Source organism: Ixodes scapularis, unplaced genomic scaffold (genome assembly GCF_016920785.2).
Source record: "Ixodes scapularis isolate PalLabHiFi unplaced genomic scaffold, ASM1692078v2 PGA_scaffold4__175_contigs__length_147842914, whole genome shotgun sequence".
NCBI lineage: Eukaryota > Metazoa > Arthropoda > Arachnida > Ixodida > Ixodidae > Ixodes > Ixodes scapularis.
This window is the reverse complement of record NW_024609879.1, coordinates 55,772,884-55,796,349: the sequence shown is the minus strand read 5'-3', so window position 1 is coordinate 55,796,349 and position 23,466 is coordinate 55,772,884. Positions and strand designations below refer to the sequence as shown.

The 23,466-nt window shown below is 45.8% G+C and overlaps 1 protein-coding gene across 2 annotated transcripts in view; it reads left to right on the top strand.

Moving 5' to 3' along the window:
- Positions 1–23,466, top strand: part of LOC8031533 (prodigiosin synthesizing transferase PigC) — a 170,580-nt gene that overhangs the window by 134,647 nt on the left and 12,467 nt on the right. For both annotated transcript variants that reach the window (XM_040222874.3, XM_040498595.2), the window contains 6 exons: positions 1,258–1,320; positions 5,170–5,262; positions 11,979–12,038; positions 14,574–14,665; positions 18,711–18,774; positions 20,892–21,055. In XM_040222874.3, the coding sequence (XP_040078808.2) occupies positions 1,258–1,320; positions 5,170–5,262; positions 11,979–12,038; positions 14,574–14,665; positions 18,711–18,774; positions 20,892–21,055 (536 nt within the window). The remainder of the gene's footprint in view (positions 1–1,257; positions 1,321–5,169; positions 5,263–11,978; positions 12,039–14,573; positions 14,666–18,710; positions 18,775–20,891; positions 21,056–23,466) is intronic.

Here is a 23,466-nt window from a genome sequence, read left to right as displayed (position 1 = left end):
GGAACAGTTGTCACCGTAATCTGTCACTGTTACCATCATCAAAGTGGGCGACTGAGCACGCCTACCCGCGCAAAGCGCGCTTCGCGCGGATGGTCATGGAGGATGATAATAAAAGCGGCCCACGCGATCGCGAGAGGCGGTGTCGAGGTGAAACGGTCGACAGCAGATGACGCAGTCGAGGAATACGACCGAGAATCATTGATTTCGCGGGCTACCCCTACCGGAGCCGGGGTTGTTTGGAGTCTTTTATTTGATCTCGTTCTCTCATTCGCCACTCAACTTTTAAACCTGTTTTTGCGTTCCGTTTTTCGTCCTAGTGTCATGTCTTGAAAGGTTGGCGTAAGAAGTTCGAATCAACCACAATTTAAACAACAAAAAAAACTGTTTTTGATTTGTTATGTACCTTGTGCATATTGACGTTTTTTATAGCGTAACTGGCGTGCTTATCAACTTCCTTCGAACTACAGCTGTGGTAATAGGGAACGAAATGTGAAACAAAATACTAGTTTTTTTTTACAAAATTGTAAAAGTTATAGTAAAGCTAAACTATAGCAGTCTTATCTCTAAACATATTTCCATATGATACTATACTAATACAATTATAGTTTGAATCGCCTGCAAAAACAAAAACCCCCAAAATGTAATTCGAAACTAAAATCGCTATATATTTATGTAGCAATACAACACAAGTCGCAATTGACATGAGACTACAAAAAAGAGATATGAATTTGTATTTGATTGCCCATATCCGAAATGAAACCCATACTAATATGATTCCGTTTTACTTTGTTTATTAATTGTCACCTGCTGTTGCTCATTTAAATAAGGCGGCGTATTTATAGACAGAACATGAATGACTACGTTCCTACATCTGAGCACTTAAACATCCCTTGAATTAGTGAGGCCGTCACTTTCATACACAGCCCTTAAGCACAGAAAACCGGTTTTGATATCAAATTAGCTAGGCCTTATGATTAGTTGGTCTTTTCCACAAGCCGCAACAATTGGCTGTCCACGTGTTATAATGGAAATGGGAACTGATTGTTTTGTTTACAAAAAAAGTCCCTTTTATTTGCATTTTCACACTGTTCCAGCGGTTATCACCCAGGCGAAAAAGTGCTGAGTCACTTGGCTGCGGACGCATGCCCGGTGTCTGATATTCTCAAAGCAGAGCTACTGCGCATGCCTAGAATGCGTTCCACAGTTCCCCAGCCACGTGTTATATATAATGCACTATATGATAAAAAAATTTCACAGGAACTGGGAACCCTCCTGGCGGCATCTACAGACAAGGAGAACTTCCTCAGCATGTCCATTGAGGTAAGGCTATTGAAAATAACCCTTCAGCCTTGATGTATAATGGTATTCTCTCAGCCCTTCAAACCCCTTCATCCAGTCACATCCTGAAACCTTTCAAACCTTTTCAGCCCTTCAAACCCCTTTATTTCTCTAGACATTTCAGTTCTTTAGATCTGCGCAGCCTTTCAACCCTTTATACGCCCAAATGACTGTGAACCACAGACCAAAAATGCCGTTGTTTACAACATGATTTAATGTCTGTTAACGCGATGGTATTTAGGAGCTTGTGTCGCAGAAAATACGGCGTCGGTGGGACCTTAAAAGTCCGATAATACAACGCGTGCAGCCATGTGTGACGTCACGTGTGAAGTCACACGTGACTGTAACGTCATCACCCATATCGACCGGATAAATTCGGGGAAAAGATTAGGCCAGTCCATAGGGTCATGACGTCGGAGCCACGTGTGACGTCATGTGGCGTCTCGTGACACGTGACAATATTGACTAGGCAACTCACACACGTTTGCAGGGCTTGGGAACGAGCGCGGGCTTATATGTACTCTTAAAAGCGACCCTTAAGCGTCCTCCATGTTTTTTTAGATTGAGTTTTACATGAATGTTTAAACGCAGAAATACGATAAGAACCACCGTTTACTGTAACCCGAGCGCAAGCAGCTGTAGACCGAAGCAGTCAGACCAAAGAGCAGCAGCCTATTTCCTTGTTGCTAAAATATCTTTCAAGGTACTTACAATGCCGCTGGGTAAATTCCTAAGATTTACGGTAGTTCAACTTATAAAACTTCTTATGTGCATCGCACGCACACACATACACTATCGGCAACACGTTCAGTAAAAACCACGAACGCGAAACCCACATCGGTCACCGTTGACGAAACCCCAAGCAAGGTCACGCTGTTGTCGCTGGTGCCGTCACGGTGGCGTCTCCGGCGTTGTTTTCGCTCCCTGGACGATCTTCTGAAGCCGGACGTCCAAAGAAGCGCAAGAAACAGGGCACCGAGAGACCTTCTGCCTTATCCGCACCCTGAGCTGCCCCAGAAAATAGATCCCACACTTGGTACAGGAAACAGACACTGAGCGACCGCTCGCTGCTGTCGCCCAGTACAAAATGTCATAGCGGCTTCCCTTACACACATATCCTGAAAAGTCACGTGATTTCTCCCACAGATCCGTTAAAATGTTTTTATTGGGTCACGTAGCTTTCTGAATCAACATGCAACGGACCCCAAAGTGCTCTCCTAAAACTATGACGGGTTACTCACATTAATCAGAAATCCTTGAAGGTTACGCAGCCGACTAGAAAACTTGGAAAGAGATTTGAGACCTCTCAGAGATTGTTGAAGGGTACGTGACGACCTTTCAAAATCATGGTGGGCCTTGTACCGTACGCATTACGAGTAATCAAATTACTTGTAATCGATTACTTTTTGGAGTAATTTTGAAATCAGTTGATTACTTTTATTAGGCAGTAATCAGAAGAGTAATTTGATTACTTTTTGAAGTAATAAAATTACTTGTAACCGTTACAATTTGTCCACGCGACCCCCCCCCCCCCCCCCGGCCACGTACGCCTCTTTTTTATGAAATGACAAAAATAAATTTTTTTTTTCGAACGGAAAAAAGAAAGATTTCTGCGGAGCTGCAGGAAACGAGGTCAATCTCTTTCTATGTACAGTTTCTGTGAAATGTCCTTTTTTTTTTTTTTTTTTTTTTCGAGCTGGGACTGGGATGTGGGAAGCCCCAGGGGAGTCACAGTGCGTGATAGAGGCCATTCAGGGCAAAGTTTGAAGAAGCAGAATGTAGCTGTGTGAGTCCTTCGTTCAAACTAGCCCCCTCACGCACGCACACAGAGAAAAAAAAATGAAAACAAATCCTGCTTAGGGTACCTACTCGCAGCCCGTAGGAGAACCAGAACCGAAGGATGCCTAAAGCGGATGCAAAATATAACAAAGGCAGTTGAAATATTTCCCCATTTCCCCTACGTGGGTTTTGTGACAAGCAATGTTTGGAGTTGAGAAGTGGTCGGGGCGATCTCTTCCGCTAATGGATACTACACATGATCCGTTTCAAATCCTGGAGCTACTGCACTTTTATATACCATGCGAGCTCATCCACATGTGAATAATAAAATGAGCGACGCAAACTTTGAGCGACAACACTTGCTCAAGCTTAACAAGATCTAGAACCCCCGCCGCTTCCCCCCCCCCCCCCCCCCCCACACACACACACGCACACTGGCGAACGCCCAAATCATTAAACGTCGTCAAACGAATTTTATGCTTGTGTCCGCATTGTGAAGGTGCAACGACCACGAAGAGGGAGCCAGTTTTTCTTCTTCAATACTTTTGCAAATGTGAAATATAGGTTGGAATTAGTTCATTGTTATGAGCGCTAAAGATGAGTCTTCGCACAATAAAGTAATCGGAAAAGTAACGATTACTTCTTTAAGTAATGTCCAATTACTTTTGCCGTTGAGTAATCAAGTAATCTAATCGAATACTTTTAGCCAAGTGTAATAGTAATTGTAACCGATTACTTTTTTTAGTAACGTGTACAAGACTGCATGAGACTGTCTGTCAATAGGGAAGTGAGGGTTTTCTAACTAAAGAGATCCTCATGACCTCGGTTAGCCACTTCAGTTAGAGGCCAACCTACAGAATCCGCATCTGCCGGCAGAAAACCGGTCCCCAGTTTCTTTTCTCCACTCCCTCTCGCGCTCTTCTCCCCTCCTCCCCTCACAAAAACGGGTCTCTGCAGCTAATCCCCGCAGATAAGAGAAGGGTATTCCTTTTTCTCGAATAAAAAAAAGGAGCTGAGGGAGAGTTTTCTCTTTTCTGGTTGTTCGTCGGCATTTAAAGCACCTCTGCCCATTTTCGGAAAGAAGCTGTAACATAGAATTGATAACAAGGAGTTACAACATAAGTTGTGATAACATGGAATTTTATGTGATAACTAGGACTTGCAATGAAAGGCAAGCGCCATATTATCGATAAGGTTCAAGGCTACGAAAACTGTTGCCTCGAGCAAACAAACATGTCACAGAGCTTTTATAATATCCCTGAGATCTAGGACCAATAAAAAACGGACAGAACAACGAAGTGTCTATCAGGATTACTGTGGAGGTCATTCACCAGCTTGCCTGAGTTTTTTGTATCTATCTTCACATGTCATAGAGCGTCTCATCTGCGTGCGCAGTCCTAACCGTCGTGCGTTCGAAATTTCAAGGGACATTGAACTATGAAAACACGTTTTTAAGGGCCTGCATAAAAGACCCCCCTCACATAATGAACTATCAATGAAAAAAAGAGTAAAATATAAAATAGAGCAATATTTACTCCGCGACACTCATTGACCGATTCCAAAACATGCTTCTATATCTGAGTAGACGTTTCGAAATAGAAACATATTGCGGAGTCGCTCCTGAATTGAAATCGATCTCGCAACTTAAATATTGGACAAAATTGTTTTCGGGGAGGAAAGGTATCTTTTTGATACTTGTCCTATTCCGGCATTTAGGAGTTTTTTTTACAACTTAATGTACCAAAGGGCGACTAAAAACAATCTTCTATTAGCGGTTGACAAGTTGAAATAGCAACACGTTTCTAAATGGCTTATAACTTAACGTATGTCTTGCGACGAATATATTGCGAAAGGATAAGGATACTTTTATGGCAGGAAGACGTTAAACTTGATACACCTGAATTTTACCCAGGCATTTACAAATTGTAATGTTGGAGTTGGTATCTTTTTTTAATTATGTGCTTTCTATCCGCCAAACACTTGAAGCTGTATAGGTACGACGTGTGGCGACGATCATAAACTTGTTCAGCACAATTGACTCCTAAATTGCAGGAAGCGTGCGAATGGCTGATGACCGTGGAAAATCTGTGCGGGGAGAAGTTCCGCGACTTCCTGCACAAGCACGGGCATCGAAACGTCAAAGAGGTATGAAAAACTTTGAAGACGGGGCAATGCAGTCCTGTGAACATTCAATAGCTTATTTTAACTAGGGGTATTTTTTTGGGGCGTCATGAAGTTACATTTGAATGCATGCTGTATGTTCTTGTGTTTGGTCATGAGTCAATACTTTATAAAGTATATGATGGGTAAATATCTTTTACTCTTTGCGGCACCGGTAACTGCGCGCTCTAAATAGCTGTGCTTGCCTTAAAGGAGCTTCAAGGCGAAAACTCTAAAAATTGACCTTCTCTAAATTACTTTGGAAACAACGATAATTCGTGCAAGACGCCATATGTTCAAGAACGTTCTGTTCACGCGCGTGAAGTCGCGTGGATAGGCCGGGACATGTGACCTCAATATGATTACGAGATCCGCACCATCAGCCCCACATATTGCATACGCCATATAGAAAAACTGCCTTTTAATTACCCACTTGTTTAATTCGACAACCTAAAGGTGTATTCAGATGGGTAAGCTCTCTCAGGGAAGGATCAGCGTGACGTCAGCAACCGGCGGAACCCGAAGGGCTCCCTCCCCAGCATCTCGCCGAGAGGGATGTCAGTGTTATTAGACACATTTAGCGGTCGTACTCTCGACAACGGTACTCGGAGGTGCTGGCGATAGTAGGAAAACGGAAGCGTACATGAATTGGCGATATGCGATTATGACAGCAGTGCTACATGTTAGACGAACAAGACGACGAACTGCTTCCTGCTAAAAAAACAAACAAACATGCTTTTTGAATAGGGGAATGCAACAGAAAGAAAGTGGAATGCAAAATGGCTGGAGGGTGGCATTGATGAGTATCGAAGACTTCTTCGGGTCCCTCAGACGACATGCGCAAGAGCGCGAGGCCCAACTGCTGACCTCTATGACAATTCGCTGTCTTGCGCTTCCTCCCTTGGTCACTGCAGCGCGAATCCGGCCACTGGAAGTTTAGTATTGGCCATATTGTGCATACGGAAAGTCGACCTTTTGGAGAGTTGCAGAAGCCGGGCGGCGGCGTGCTGGAACAATCATTCTCTGCTCATTCGCCGTTATTCGCCAAATAAGTAATTTTAAAGCCATGTAAGCAGTCGTAGTTTCCTTTAAGAACTTGTGAAAGAATTTAGGAAAACGCTGCACCGCAGGAAAATGGCGCAACTTATCGAACGCAAATCTCGCGGCCTGATCAAATGACATGCCTTGGGACGTCGAAATGTTGCGTTTCTACTTCGCACGCTTGGATACCGATTTAAAGGTGTTTCGCGCATAGGCATCTTTGCCGCGTTCATATCGGTCGGAAAGTTCTGGATCACCCAGCTCTTCTGGTAAGTTGCACTGATCAGTGGTCGCTCTCACGCGTACTGTCAACAATGTTCGAAATCTACTCGAAGAAATCCGAATTACTAATGTCACATGGAACCACAGAGTAACGCTGTTAAGTGTTAATTTCAAACCATATAGCCGCTTCTGAAAAATAAAACCAGGAGCGTCGGATGTGTTCGGGAGGTTTGGGGATAGAGGAAGATGGATTTCCGTTCCTTCCTACTCAGACATCTGCACGTTACCCAAGAAAGGTATTTATAATATTAATAATACTTTTATTTATTGTGTCCAGTATCAGCCGAAGCCTAAGCGCTGGTGCACTCGTTAGTAGCAAAACAAGAATACAAACAAATAAAGAATAAGAAAGGTAAGAAGTACAAGCAACAAAATAGAACAAAATGCCCAGTAGTGACTACGTATATACATCAACCAGATACATGGCGCAAGCACTTCTTAAATTGACACTAATCTCCACTGAAAATGTCTATATCAGATGAGTTTAGATGGTTTAAATATCTTGGAATGCGACTCTATGGTAACATAAAGTTTATAGGGTCAACGTGGAACGTGCGGTGATTTAGAATAACTAAATACATTACTCATTTACTGATTTCAAAAGGAACGCGTTACTTTACCTCAAGAGTAGCGAGTTACTTTTCTCGTAACTTTCACGACCAAACACACAGCTGCTTTTGTTTCGTGTTTTATTGTATTCCTTCTAGTAGTCGCTGCGTTTAAGCAGTAGCTGCCTCTCGAAATTTTCATCCGTAATGCTTCCCCGCTTCCTTGAGAACACATCTCCGGCGACGCTGAAAAGTCGTTCTACTGATGCACTCGAAGGAACGGCAGCGTTATGCTTCAGGAATTACGAGCTGGTGAATTGGGGATTCCCCTCTTCTGTTCTCTCTGCTGCCAAAGTTCCAAGTTGACAATGGGTTGTGTGCCTTTCCGCGTTGGCAACCTCCGGGTTTACATTCGGTCTGCACACAATTCTAGAAGGTTAGACCAACGATCCCTCTTGTGTCCGCTGGGTGAAGGACATTCCCAGCTGAAGAGTTCGACGGACGTGTTCAACAATAAACGTTCCTATCTGTCATACTGCTCAGTTTTTTTTTCGGGTCGCCCATCTGCCTATGTCGCCGTAGACGCATACTCAGGTTCGAATTAAGGTGAGGCTGCTTAAATGCTTTTGTGCACGTTACTCCTCGGAAATAACAAAATACCGTTAGTCGTTACTTGACCTTTAAAGCAATGCTGAACTGAAATCTGGATTCCACAAAACACGGCTGCAAAAGCGTGCAACGTTATGCTACAGACATCAAAACATCACTCATACGGTGATATCTCGAGCGGATGACCGTATTTTTCAAAAGGAGGAGGTGCATTTGACAGATATGTTGACGTCTTGTTTCTCCGAGAAGGAGAGGTTCCCCTCGCGTCTTCTCCGCCTCGCCGCCTTGAGAGGCGATGCGAAGAGAGAAGGAGACAAGATATCTTGACGTCACGCGACTCGTCGGCGTCGTTCAATCTCGACTTCTTTTTCCAAAACTACGGCCGTCCATTCGAGATATCGCCTTACTAGTAGTGCTGCAGGGATTGTAGCGTTTCGCCTGCATCTCCTGCATTGTTTCTTTGAAATTCATATTTCGGTTCCATTCAGGCACGTAGCCAGGATTTTGTTTACGGGGGGGGGGGGGGGGGGGGTGGCGCCCATGACAAAATGCTGTATGTGGGAGAGGGGGGGAGGAGGTCCCAGCAAAATAAAAATTTCGGGGGGAGCACGCCCCCCCTTGGCTACGTGCCTGCGGTTCATAATGCCTTTAAAGTAACTAAGTAGGTTACTCGTTCCGTCTCTAAAAAAGTAGCTGGATTCGTTACTCACTACCAAAAAAGTAACTAGGTAGAAGTAACTCGTAACTGGTAACGCGTTACGGCCATGTCTGCCTTACTGCATTCATTGATAGCAATGTCTCTAAGGCAAAAAACGATCGCCGCCGCTCCCACCGCCGCGCCATCCGCCCTTTATTCCGTCGGCACGTAATAAATTCGTTTCTGACCCGCGAGTGCCGCAAGTTACAAATACAGTCTTCAGAGAAAAGAAAAATACTGCTCCAGAGGCATACGCATTGACGCACGACACACCTTCAAAAGCATCCACACGGCGTAGATTTTTCCTTTGTATCCAAGCGTGCGAAGGCAGAGACGCTGCACTTCGGCGTATCAATGCTTGCTCTTTGATCAGGCCACGAGACTTGCGTTTAACGAGTTGTGCCAGTTTCCTGCGGCGCTGTGCTATCGTAAAAAAGCTTTTGCGCAATCTCGAAGACAACTACAAACGTTCGCAAAAAAGAAAAAAAAATGTTGTTTGGAGAATGACGGCGAACGAGCCGAAAACATGTCTTTCAGCACGTAGTTCGCCCGCCTATGCAACGTTCCGACCGGTCGACTTCCTGTTGGCACAAGATGGCCGTCCGGTGGCCACATTCGCAAAGCGTGGAAGCGCGGTCCAGCAATAGACTTATTGCTAAATTACCCGAGCATCAACGAGAATGCTGGAAATCTAGGTCTACGCGCCGCACGTGCTTACCTTCCCAGTTTAAAAAATTCCAAAACAATAACCGATATAAAGCGTTGACAAACGCGCGTGTGAAATGCCCTGTTGTTTTAGGATTTTGCTTTAGAAGGCTTACTGCTGCAGACACCAGCACGTGAAGCGCGTGTAGCTGCACTCGAAAGCATGCTCCTTGCTGCTTGGGTAATTTACCGCAAGGTCTGCCGGCATAGATATACACCGTAGAGATCATTGGCCACAACAAGTTAGGCGATCCCAATGCGACCGCCGGTATTCTGCAGAGCAAAATCTGTAAAGGTGCAACACACGCGAACAAAATACCCCCAATAGACTTCTTCCGAAAATCGCTGCCTGCAACACTGGCAACACTGCGCGAGCGTTGCATGTTGCATTGCAAACCTCTATTTGAAAACCCCGTAGTGCAAACACTTAATAGTGAGTTTCAAATCATGTTCAGAGGCGCCCTGTCGTGGCCCTATCGCTCTGGGCGCGCGCTTCAGAGCATGCTTCAGAGTGGCACCTCGAGCCTCCGCTACACATAGCGTTGCCTAAAAACACGATCTACTAAAACTTCCAATTATGCATTCCGATTTTACATGTCATCTTAACGTGGATAAGCGCAAAGGAGCGCGAGCTTCTCAAGTTGAACGGTGGCTCGGCCACCTGGCCACCTGTCAATGCTATTGACAGGTGGTCGGGTGGCCGAGCCGCCGTTCACCTGTCAATGCTATCCACTCGCGCCTGTAGCTTTTGAGCTTATACCATGTTAACATAGTGAGCTTTATTAGATCGTTTTCAGAGGCCCGCTATCGCTCTGGGCGCGGGCTAGGGCATGCTTCGAAGTGGCAGCGCGAGCTCCCACGACAGCGCGGGCTCCTGCACATAGCGTTGCTTGAAAACACGATCTACTAAAACTCTCTAGTGACACTAAGTACAGACGCGATCGGCAAGTAATGAAAATAAAAATTTAAAATGAAATAAAAAGAACGCCATCCTCACACGGATTGCAGTTGCGACGACGCCAACGACTCCACACGGCCACACCGCCCGACATGTCGAAGGATTGAAACCAAAACCCCATGGCCAACTAGTTCCCTCTATGCATTGCATGAACCTCGCCACGGTGAGGCGCTTCGTGTTTGGGAAGAAGTCTATTGCAAAAAGATACCCCGCCAAAAAAACAAAAGAAAGGGGAGGAGGAGGGAGGGGAATCTTTTTGCAATCGGCGGTATTTTTTCGCGTGTCTGACAACTTTACACAGATTTTGCTCTGTGGGATACCGACGGTAGCATGGGGATCGCCTAAGTTGTGGCTTGTGATGTTGCGCAAGTTACGAATGTCGCCCGAGGCACCCGAAGGAATCTTTGGTTTTCATCAGTGTTGCCGTTACTGACAAGATGAAAACGGTTGGGAGGATGGAGCTTCGGTTTCCTCTCCTCCAGGGCGAGCTTCCTGCCTTCGATCATGCTTCGGCGCCTCGTGAGCGTCGAAGCCCGCACGCTCAGCCAAAGCATGTCGGAGGACAACCAGCGCGTGCTGGAAGACGCGCGTCGGAGAAGGGCACTCTTCCGTCCTTATCCATTCAGTGACCAGTTTTTTTGTTTTGTTTTCTCGGGTTCTCGTTTTATGTCAAACTACCAGAAATTCCGGCATAAGTCTGAACTGCCTCACAATACACTTGCAAAGGCAATCGTTGATCAAACTTTAATCAGATTAGCCGACGACGAGGTTAACGGGTGCGGCGTTTCCAGTTCGTTGAACATCGTGGCACACTTTGTCGTTCAGTCTTCAGTCGGCATGGTCATCGGAGTATTCGCTCTTTTTGCTTCGTTTGGCAAAAAACTGAGTGGCGCCATCTATTGGGTAGCCCCCGGCATACTTGGGTTTCACGTATATATTCTTGTTTTTTTCTCGTCATTCTTTTATCGTAATAGTGAATTAAGTCTGACAGTACCATTTCTCGCAGCGGTCATTTCCAGAATATAACGTGCATATTTGATTTCGCAGATAATGCTGAACCCGACGTCATAGTTGAGGACCGGAAAGGGGTTGGGGCCTTTTTTTGCACACTAGCGCCACCACGCTTCAACTCACGCGAGACAGAGCGGATTGCCTGCCTTCCCTGTCGGTTAGGCGCACTATAAAGCTGCCGTTACACTGCGAATGCAGTGTTCAAGGGACCGTCTGCAGGCCCTAGGGAGTTTTAGGAAACGGTTTTGGCCCATCCGATATGGTACGATGGGCCCTGCGGTATGAACTGCGCATGCGCTATCGCAGAAGTCTCAGATATGCGCAGTGCGTACCGGAGGGCCCATCGTTTCGTATCGGATGGGCTAAAACGGTTCCTTAAATCTCTAGACTGTCTAAAGCGTGTTTTTTTTTGTATGACGGTATTTCGTCACATTGGTCATGCATGAGCCGTCCGCAGATATGTTCAAAGAATGCATAACGCAAACATCCTACGATCAAGTTTGAGCCGTGTCCGCACATGTCCTCATGTCTGCAACCGTGTCTTTCGTATGATGCATGAGCAGAGTGGTAGTGGCTTAAAGGAAGACACGTGATCGACACACCTTTCTGATAATGATTACTGCGCGCACAAAAGAGGGCCACGCAAGAAAGAAGACCACACACAACGCTGTGCGTGACATTTTTTGTTCTGTTTTATGGGTCGGACTTTTTGTGCGCTGTGGTGCTCGAAAGCAGGCTCCACCGAGTCGCCCAAGCTTCAGCCTGATCGGTGTTCACATAATCTATGCGATCGTTCCCATGAGTCGTAAGTGCAGGGTACATGATCGAATGCACTGTATTCTGCTTTCAGTTTGACCTGTACACAAAGCCGTGGTGCATGGACCCTTCCTCTCTGGTCAAATCTCTGAGGGTAAGCTTCCACTCTATTTGTGCATCGTGACTAGGATTTCACGTGTTAGGGGTCGAATTTTTCTGTTTCTTACTGTTATATTTTTTTCTACGAATTCGGTGGTTTTTATGTCAATTTTTATTGTCGGACACAAAAATTGGTATCTCTCTGGGCTTACGTCGAAGAAAATAATACACTGAAACGGGATTCCCCGATCTTCAGGGGCAACTTGTGTGTGACTAGAATACGTGAAAAACGTCTCGGTACCGATGAGGGAAGCAAACGAGGTAAAGATTGTTGTTTCGAAGGAATTAGCTGCCTCGCCAACGTTATAGGGGGGGGCTTTCTCCAGAGTTAACGAAAAATAGAATTGATAAATGATAAATATTTATTTCTCTTCAAGCTTGGCTTTTTTCAACTTTCTTTTTGTTTTTAGTTTAATAAAATCGTACAGGGCTTTACTTTTCGGCGCTTACTTGTATTAGGGACTTTTAGCAAACCTTTACCGTGTTCCGTGTACCCCACAGCAGCAGCATTTGAAGCGCTTTGAAGCGCGCGCCCAGCTGTGACGGTATGACTCCGGGCGCGTGCTTAAAAGCACGCTTCAAAGGCTGCAGTATAGTGCGGTAAGCGGAACACAGTAGCGTATTGCTAGAAGTCCCTATTTACTGAAAACACATGGCCCGTTCACACACTTGCGCTTGACTAAGACCGACTGAGAAAAGACCAGTGTTTAAGACTTTTGTGACGGCTTACCATATTTACTCGAGTAATAGCCGCACTATTTATGAAGAAGGCCCTCGCGTCAACTTTCTCACAGAGCACATATACAGCCAATCATTTCGTTGCTCATAAATAACGTAACAAATAACCAGATGGAGAGCACGATTCTCCATACAAATACAATCTTCACAGATGGTATCTTCGCACGAAGACGTTATCTCTGTCCTGTCAACAGCTGGAATCATGCTGTCGATCGCGGTGATTGGCAATCCGCGTGCTCCGCGGAAAAGCGAACGCTCAGGTTTTCTTCATGAACAGTGCGGCTATTACTCGAGTAAATACGGGACTTCCGGCTTGACTGCTGCGCGGCCGGTCCTAAGCCATCACAAAAGGCTTAAAAACCGGCCTCGTCTTAATCGATCGTAGTCAAGCGCAAGTGTGTGAACGGGCCTTGATTTTGATCACTTCTACTGCCTGACGACTCCGCTACCCTCCCCAGTCATATACATATATTGAGGGAGCGATTGGGGCGTGTTGGAGATCATACTTGCATATCTGTCGCAGTTGACACAGTTACGGTTTCATAAAATGTGACCATTGAAGCTGTATATTTTCCATAGCAATGCTGCTAAAACCAGCTGCACATGATGAAAATTCGCGCACAAAAATACAAGGACAAACGAGGAGAGAACGCAGAAGACAGAGAGGCGCGATTTTTCATCATGTTCAACTTTTACCAACTCGCCCAGCTTACTATTTTGCTAAAGCCAGCGTTTGCAATAAATCACGATATTGCTCTCAAATGACACGTTAAATAGGTTGCTTGGTTTCCACGAGGACCCGATATTTTTGTTCCTAGAGAGCGTATTTTAACACTGCTGTCAGATGATTTTCTAGTAAAAAATAAGTATACTCACTTGTGTACTAAATGTGGAAGGGGTATAAAACTTAAATACTCCACCTTACGACTTTTATAGTTTTGTAAGATCTGGAATAGTAATATAGCAAATCACACTAAAATATTTTTAAATAGGGTCTCTATCCTATTTATTGCTGAAAGTTTTGGTTTAAAGTAATTCAATTACTCGGAAATTTTTTTTTCTCACTAATACGGTCCGGGTCCTTTCGCGGAAACGCTTCGGAGTACCATCATTCCCTCGTAAAATAGGGAACCACATCCCCTTTCCTGTATATTAACGCTCAACTTCTTCGCTGCTTTATGATATCGTAAATCCTGCTTCAATTTGCCATTTCGCGATTGCTTCATTATTTTTTTTTTTACCAATTGATGGGGGCTTTGGATAGGCTTACAAGTGATAAGGATATGATAGTGACTAAACACGATGTGCCGTTATAAGGAAAAAGAGTGAGGGATAGGAGAACACGAGAACGTGCACTTGCTTCCGAGTGCCGAGCTCTCATTGGAAGAAGGGTGGATAAGCGCAACCTATACCTCGTTTCACTTGAAGCGCAAACGGAGCCGACGCTACCAGCTGATGGTGCCAATCTGTCAGCATCAGAGGCGCGCCATCGTAGTGTTCGTCATGCCTCTGTACCAGTTCTAGCATCGCTGAACCAATGATAAACAGAAAAGGCCCAGGGACTTGCACTTTTGACGCTGCTTTATTAGACCTATTAGCTCGTAGTGTCGGCTGCGTCTGGAATTAAGCTGAAGCAACGTATAGCTGCATAGAAAGAGACGACGCTCTTGCTATGGTATGTCGCCACCGAATGCTCTCATCTTTTCTCCTTCAGTTTATTTCTGTGTCGAGTCTTCATCGACCATGAACTTGGTTGCCAAGCTGTTATGTTCCTTCTCAATACCGTTCCCAGGCCGCGGCGATGGCTCCGAAATCCGCGACCCAGAAGGAAGCACCCGCGTGGGACCTCAGCGACCTTCCCTACAAACTGACATTTGTCCAAAAGTAAGCACGCGCGAAACAAACTGCGTAACCACTCGCATGAATTTCCCATAGTCTCGGAGAGTTTCAGAAAAGGGGGCCTGGCTTTTTATTTGCGAGGTTTGTGAATGGCTCTTCGGCGTTCTTGTCGGCTAATGCCGTATTCCTATTGGCTGCGAAGCAGTGGTTCAGTGCTCAGGACTCACTACGCCTTGTGTTTCTGAAGATGTCGATGACTATAGTGCGTACGCATGTTCTAAAATGAGATCTTAGTCACGTCACCGCCCAATCGTTTGTTTCTTTTTCGAAAAGAACACAGTCTGCAGCGTTACTGAACACGTAGCGCATGCCAATGGTTTTAACGCCACGTTACGGACAAAAGGTTTCTTTCTAACTATGCTGCGTCACGCGCTGGCGATTCTCGACGAGACAAAAGGTGACCCCACGCTGGGACAGGCACATCGGGACACCATAACTTTGAGAGCCAACCGTTGCCAGCCCCCCTGCGGAAGAGAAACCTCTATCAATATAACTTATACTCTGAGGAGTCTAATTCGTCCGCTTTCCCGGAAAGGACTCGAAAGAGCCAGTTGCTGTCATTTGAGGAGGGAGGTCTGAGAATGACTGGGCTTATATTCTGTTGAAACTTAAACAAGCAGTGTGCCCTGTGGAACTGGGTACGACGCTTCACCATGTTCAGTTTCACAAAGCGGACCGTTTTCAAGGTCTTAATATATTTCAGCCTGTCGTTAACTATATACCTTTTTTTCTTTACTTTCGTCTTAGCCATTTGGTAGGCATATGCTGTATGGGTGACGTAAAAGATAATACGTAATATCATCCTGCAAATAGTGAAAAAATAGAGGAAAGGCAAAACGGCATTGGGTAACGGTTGCGCTTATATCCTAAATGTATTCTATTGGCGTGGCGACGGCAAAACTATATTTTGCCCATATTGGAAGATAAGACACTCAATATGGCGGCACCCTTGTTGAACAGTTGTGCTTCTTATCCAGATCGTGTAAATGAGTGATTGGCACTTCGAGTGCTCAGAAAAATAAAGTAAAAAAAAAAAAGATTAAACGCACGGCAGTTAAAAAAAAAAGAAAAGAAGTTTATAAGTCGCCACTTTCTGAAAACGCTTTGTTTCCTTTTTAGGTTATGTCCGTGTTTACTAATACTGCATTATCGACAGAAAGAAATTCTCGAGATAACATTTATCCGGACTTAATGCTCATTGGAGCATAAAGGGTGCAACGAGAAGAGTATGTGGTGGACCCGCGCTCCCCAGATCGGCACGTTTGCCGCCTAAGTTATAGGCAGCGGCCATAGTCGCACACGAGTCATACGCGGGTACAGCGCCCAACAACTTAAATAGCGTGTCCGCCCTTTTTGTATAAACGCGTGGGTGCCTAGGTATCGAGTTGAGCCTGGCTCCGCCTATCGAACTAGCCTTCTCGGCATAAAGGAAGTAAAAGTGTCATTGATCCCGCAAGTGATGACGTGCCAACGTGGCACTCAGCTCCAAACAAACCGTTGCTAGGACCGTTGTTATGTTCAAATGCATTGGAGCTCGACGTGAGGTCAGAAATTGTCGGATAAAAAAAAAAAAAGTAAATGATTTTTTTTGGTACGTTTTGTGTCTTTTCAATTTCGAATCATACGGACTTTTTCTATCGTCTCAGCACCACAAAGCGACGAGAAAAGCCCGTAATAAAGTTTCACAACCCGTTTTGCCTTGCTAGCAGACGACACAATGGATTCGCGGGCTCAGTGGTTCTTTCTGAGGGAGTACACGACCGCCTTGAATGAGGTTGGTGACGATCGACGAAACTTGTAATCTCCATAACAACTCTCTGTGGGATTTTAAAAGCAAAGAGTGCTTTTGCACAATTTGATTGACGCTCCAGGTGCGCGAGCGCACGAACGCTTTCCCGTGGAGCTCGCGTCCACAATATTCCAGAAAGTGATAACAGTATAAAGCAGAATCACGTACGACGACGACGACGACGACGTGAAGTGTATCAAGGTCGAAGTGCAATCCAGCACACGTTTCAAAGGTTTTTGACAGCACAGTTGCCTCAGTGCACATCTGTGTGATCAAACGAACTGTCCGTAGCAGATATATATCGTCGCTGATGGAAACGAATCAACGAGCGTAAAACAGAAAATAAAGATTTATTCGGCGAAACTGTGCGTAGAAGCAAATGAAAGGATGGTCGTCGACGGTGGCGGCAGCGAGCAACGATGGGTCGGCGCGACAGCTGGCTGTGAGTCCACAAAGCCGCGTTCGGCTCTTTGTCTGCCACAAACGGAATCTCGAGCATTCGACCTGGAATGTTCGTACGTGAGCTAAAACGAGGCAGACTAGGCAAGGTCATTCTGGCCTCGTTATGCTTTACACTCGAGGCTACAGTTGACTCGATTCTTCTAAAAGCACGGGGAAGCGTTCCGTGATGTACGCTTGGGGTCTTACTTAAAATTAAAAAATCAGTAGGATTTTTTTCTCAGTTTGATTATTAGAAGGCGTTCTCATTCCACAGAAAAACGCGACCCTCCAACTTCACGAGTGCATACAAAATCTGATCAATCTGCTTATCGACGAGGAACTACAAGATTCTCGCTGAAAAAAAAGAAGAAAGACGTGTACAAATTCCTGTAATGAGAAATTAGAGTGCAGCTCTCGAGAAAAAGGAGGGGAGGGTACGGAGGAGGGGGATGCCCCTGCTCCTCCTCCGTACCCCCTCCTTTTCCCCTGGTCTTCTCCTCCTCCTCCTCCTCCTCCATCCCTTCCCACTCCCCTCCTTTTCCTCCTCTTCTCCTCCATACCCTCCCTTCCTCCCCTAGTTTCCCGGCTAAATTTAGCCGAAAAATGCAGTTAACCTCAACACAAATTCAATTACCCGCTAATTTAGCAATGGAACTGGTGTTGACGTCACGTGGCGTCAATTTTCCCGCTAAATTTAGCGCAGTTAAGCCAACACCGACACCGACGCTGCAAATCCCGGAAACGGGCGCCTAGGAGCTGCGTTCTAAAAACCAAGTTAGAGGTCTCGAACCGCTCATGTTGGAGTGAAAATAATTGCTCTTTTATTGCAATGCACGCTAAGTAAAAGATGAGAAAGAGGGCCCGGCCGATGCTCTTTGATATCATATGTTCTAAACAGGTGCTTTTTTTCGCTGTATTTTTAGCAGATCTCCATACATGTGATGATTCTTGTCGTTTTTATTATCCTGGTGAGTTATTTTAGGTTAGGTTAGGTTCGATTAGGTTAGGTTAGGTTAAGTTAGGTTGGGTTAGGTTTTGTTAGTTTGGTAAACGATTCGAACTGCTGCAGATGACATACTTTAGTAATTTCGTGTACGTTCGCCATGCGTTCGTCGTCTGTAACATGCATCTCGAGACGTCTCGAGGACCGGAAGTTGCCGCCGCAAATATTTCAGGAACGCTCAGTTTTTTGGCTAACTTCTGTCATAGTAAGTGTGAAATTTAAGATTCCTCTATCTATTCCTTTTAGACGTTTAAATTGCACGTCCGGTTTTTCACCAATCGTCTTTTTTTTTTTTTTTTAGTGGAATCCAGTCCCATGCATTCGTCCATAATAACGCCCCTAGCAACGGTTTGTCTGGAGAGGTGACGCCACACTTACGTGGTCAATTAGGTTGTCCGTACGTTTGGACAGCGGAAAAGGTCTCCAGTCCTAGGGCTCTAAACTCGCCAAACACAAAGTTGGGCCGAAGTTCACCGATTGGACTTATCCCGACGATGACCTCGCGTTTCTTTCGCCGGCGTGCAGTCGGCTTGCTCCGCGAACTTTTGGGCTCGAACTTTGTGTTCGACGAGTTTAGGGCCCCTAGTGGGGACTAGGGAAGCAACAAGCGCCTTGACGATGCTCGTTTGGCACTGCTTTACTGGCTACATGGGTTTGTAACGTGCAGACTGCAGTTGGACTTGAATTGAAACCGGGTGTGGTCTTCCTTCCGTTGCTCATCCCCACAGTTTGAAGCACGAAAAGACATACTTGGTCCCGACGCCGAGCGTGTTTCTATTTTTCGCGTAATATCGCAGGCTCCTGCTCAAGTTCCTGATCCCTCGGGCGCGACTCGCGGTTGCTGCCCGCGAAACGTCCAAGGTAAGCATTGCCAAGGATTGCGCTTTTGGAACAAGAAACGGATATAAGAAAAAAATGTTTACACGTTCGTATCTATAAAACTTTAATTCGGTATCTCGATTCAAGTTCTGGAGGACCTTAGCCTTCTACACGTTGTGCCAGGGACCAAGAAACACGTTCGATACGACACGTACGCAGGTCCTTTTAGCCACCGTTGAGAGCGTTATCGCACGGGGGTTGTCGGTTCTTCGTTCCAGCGGCGTGGGCATTTGCCAGTCACTCGTAGATTACGGATGTAAATTAACGTCACCTTTTTGAGCGCTGTTTACGTGTTTCGAGAATCCCAAAGATCGGCACGGTTTTGCATTGGAGCATTATATTTGAAAGTCTTACACAATGCGTTTTTTTTTTTTTCGAGGGCGCACACAAAACAAAATTATAGCGATATTAATACTTTTTTTTTTAAAGTCTTATAATGCTTCGAATGGCGTATTTAAGAGGGATTATTTTGATTTGTTCAGAAGACATTTCATAGTCGTTTCGGGGAGTGCATATCTTATATTTTTATCAGTTTTTAAAACTGGCTCGATGCATAGGTGAAGTGATATCCATTTCCCCGCCAAATTTATCGAGGAAAATGTATAGGTCACTTGGCGTCAGTTTTTCCGCCACATTTAGTGAGGAAGTATAAATTGATGTAGAGGTCGTGCGACATCAGGCCCCATGACCTATACACACATTATATGACGCCGGGTCACGTGACGTCAAATTTCATGCCGAATTTGCCTTGGAAATTGAATTGGGTGCATAGGTCACGTGACGACAGGTCGCCGGGCATCCGTCTTCCCTCCGAATTTGGCCGGAAAATAGAATTGGTGTATAGATTTCTTTAACAGGAGGTAACGTAACATCAATTTACCCGGCATATTTAGCGGGGAAACTGAATTGGTGGAAAAGTTACGTGGCGCTAGCTCACCTGACATTCATCTCCCCACAGCGATAAGACTGAATTTATGTATAGGCCTCTTGACAGCGGTGTCACCTGATATCAATTTCCCCGTCGTATTTAGCGAGAAAATTTAATTTTTATATAGGTCACGTGATTTCAGGTCACTTAACATTAATTTTGCCGCTAAAGTTGATGGGGAAATTGAATTGATGTAGATAGTTCTCGTAACGTCAGGTCACGTGAAATTAACTTCCCCGCTATATTTATCGGTAAATATACGAACGTGCGGATGGACGGACGGTCAAACGTTTAGGATTGGGGGTTCCATTAAAAGCATGTAATGGTATGAAATTTGCATTAGAGTTTTTTTTTTTATTTCTGGGGCTAAGCAGTTAATTACAGTTTCATTCGAAGAACAGCGATATCGATTAATTAGATTGCTGATTGACTCTGTGTTTTAAAATAACTTCCTAAATTTTTTATTCTCGGGGAAGAAATATTCTTGAGAGTTGGCGCTCGACCTGATCATGACCTAGCACTGACGTAACATTCTGAACAAAAACCGTAGTGGGCGCTACGCTGGGAAAATATCATCCTTGAAAAGCTTGTAAACAAAACTAAGCCGGCGAAGAGCGATCCTGACGTCGATCCCTCGGCTCTGCTCTTGCGCTGCACTGCTGATCTCACCCGCGGCGCGGACGTGTGAGTTGGTAAGCGGGTGCGATGCATTCGAATTTGCTTATTTTTAAAGTAGCGCACGCGAGCAAAAATTACTTTCTGTTCTTTATTGTATAAGTGACAGAGACTGAGTTTCAACAATCAATGGACCAATCTTTAAAAATCATTGCACGGTCCCTTTTGGGAACTTTGGCGGCCCCCATGTTCCCGGTTGTTCAAGTTTGTTCGACGCCTGGAACAGCTTTGAGGTTTTGTATACTGCGTGATGAGCGAGAGCAGCACACCTGGCACACCTCGCGCGCGGCTCCATTATGAGCCAGAGCGGAAGCGGCTTGCAGAACGGCTAACGGTCAAGCCTCAATCTCACTTCGTTATCCATCTCGTCCATGTCCAATGAGATGTAGCTTTTTATCGATTAAATCGATGGCTTGGTGCTATTCTTCCGGGTCGGGTATGCAACAAGAAAAACCGATCGCACCCTTTAAGACCGCTTCTGCCCCGTTTTCTGCAGTCCGGTCTGGTCCGAACCATCCACAAGCTGCGGACGGTGTGCATCCGCCTGGCGGACCAGATGGTGCTCGAAGGTCGCATCCCGACGCCCGACCTGCTCTACTTCCTCACCTTCGAGGAGATCGGCATCCTTCTCAAGACGAGGTCGCCCAGCCTCGTGCTCAAGTGAGCGGTCCTTCTGTGCTCGCCTTTTATTCGCGTTGATCGACCGCAATTGCCATCAAGTTCAAAACTCCATAATTTAAAACGCGTAATGAATCGTGTCTTGTTAACATAAACCCCGTTAATATGACTATCCCGTGATAGGAGCCACATTTTTGAAGTGGGTAGACTGAACTTTAAAGGAAGAAAAAAAATATATTCTTACACCAATTGCCAATTCTACCACACCCCAAAACCTGAGTTTGTACCAACGCGACCGAATCTCACGAGCGGCATGATAGCCCAGTTGTATGCGGAGGGCAAGTTTATCTGCTTGTTGCGCAGGGGGTAGCGGTGACGTCAGAACGTCGAGTCCTGATTGGCTAACCGCGACCCCCTATCTGAGCATCGTCTGCTCCTTTGCAACGTCGTCTGCTCGCTACGTCGTCTGCGTCTGTCTTGCCTTTCCTGCGACTTTCGAAAGTGCAGAGGCCAGGTTCACAAAACGATCTTACGCCAAAAATATGCGTAAGACAAAACTTGAGAACAAATTCGTATTCACGAAACAAAATTTTCGTAAGTTTTGCGCTGGTTACGACGAAATCCTACGACAGCTCCGAAGCTGTCTTACGCACTTCTTACGATCAAATCAGCATGGCCGACAGCGTCGCAGTCGCGACGACCAACGGACGTTTATTTTTCGACGTGCACTTCTCACGCGTCCCGACTTCAAGCAGCAAGAAAAAAGTAAAAAGTACTTGAAACAGACCACGATGAACAAGAACGCTGGATCCACAAACACCCGGGAAAAGCTCCAACGGCCCCGATTGCGCCGACAACGACCAAGCGAGCTCTGCTGATAGGCCTAGCAGGCACTCCGACTCGGCGACCGTATGCCCACGACCGGCTGGCGTGCTGAATGGAATATGGCCGCGCGACCCTTGTGAACCCTTCCCGTATTATACTTTGATCGCTGCCCTCAATTTTAGATTAAGAGGTCAATCTCTTCCTCTTGTCATCTCCTTGTTTTCCGAGGCAACGGTGACTTTCGCCGGTAAAAAAGCGGCGAATCTCCGACAGACGCAGGAAAGGTAAAGCAGCCATCGCTTTGAGACGTAAAGCAGACGACGTTAACTGCGCCAACCCGCCGACGCCGTTAAAGAGTGAGGAGTCTCGCCGCACACGAAGGGAGGGAAAAAGTATTTGAGAGGGAACTTGCGGACACTAGGGAATTGTAGTAGGCCGTTCCCGCAGTCCGCTAAGCACCCGGATAGCGCTTTGTAATCCGCCACAAGACCTTGAACAATGCAGAAAAGGCTGGCGGCGCGCATGCGCAGCTGCGACGTTTTCTTCGGGGATTCTTCGGCGTAGCGGAGGAGAAAAACGATCTACTACAAGCTCCCCACTAACACGCTCACTCTTGGTTTTTAGCAAACAAACCTCGGCGCCTCGGGACACCTCGCCAGTGAGTCCTTTGACTTCCCTCCTTAATACGCGTCTGCTAGTTGTTAGACAAAAACAACGTACGGCTCGAGTTATTTCGTCTGCCCTCTCTGAAAGGCGAAGTCGAGCTCGCTCGGCTTCCGAAAGTCGCAGGAAACGTAAGACAGACGCAGACGACGTTGCGAGCAGACGACGTTGCAAAGGAGCAGACGACGCTCAGATAGGGGGTCGCGATCAGCCAATCAGAGCTCGGCGTTCTGACGTCACCGCTACTTATTTTGTCATGCGCAGAAAACGAAAATGAGCCTACTTGCGAGGCGTATAACTTATTAAAATAGCTAATGTAAGTGTGACTGACTACAAAAAAGTTATCGGGGTTTTCTTGGCTCCACTGCAAAACCTCTGCGTTTTTTTTTTTCTGTAGACTTTTCTACGTATGCACTTTAGCTGTTTGATATGTTATATCGCATCGTCATCAACCCTATCGCAGAAGTTGGGGAAGTCAGTTCGACGTCAGCGCGGTGTACGTCGTACTGAAATTGTGGGGTGTCGTATATGTGACAAGGGGTGTAAGAATATACCTTTTTTATAGGGTGTGGGTAAACACTGAGCATGCGCAGAAGTTCCCTCGAGCAGCTTGAGGGACCCGAAGCATCAAGGAACCTATTAAAAAACTCCCTATTATGGTCGACTCATGCTATGGACGACGCTATGGGGGAAGGGAGCTGTCCATACTAGCTAAATGGGACTGTGATGTGGAGGCACAGTGTACAGACCATTACCTGAACGTGTTTCTGACCAGTATCTTAGAGTTTGTGCGTATGATTCACTATTTGCCAAAATCACCTAGAATTATCTAAGCGCGTCAGCAGACCGCTCTATACCTCCATGAAACCTCATGAGGATGGCAGCATCTGCACAGCTGGGCCCGAGTACGCCTCCGAGCGTTTTTCCAAGTATTGATTAGACACAAGACCTATCCAAGCAATCAC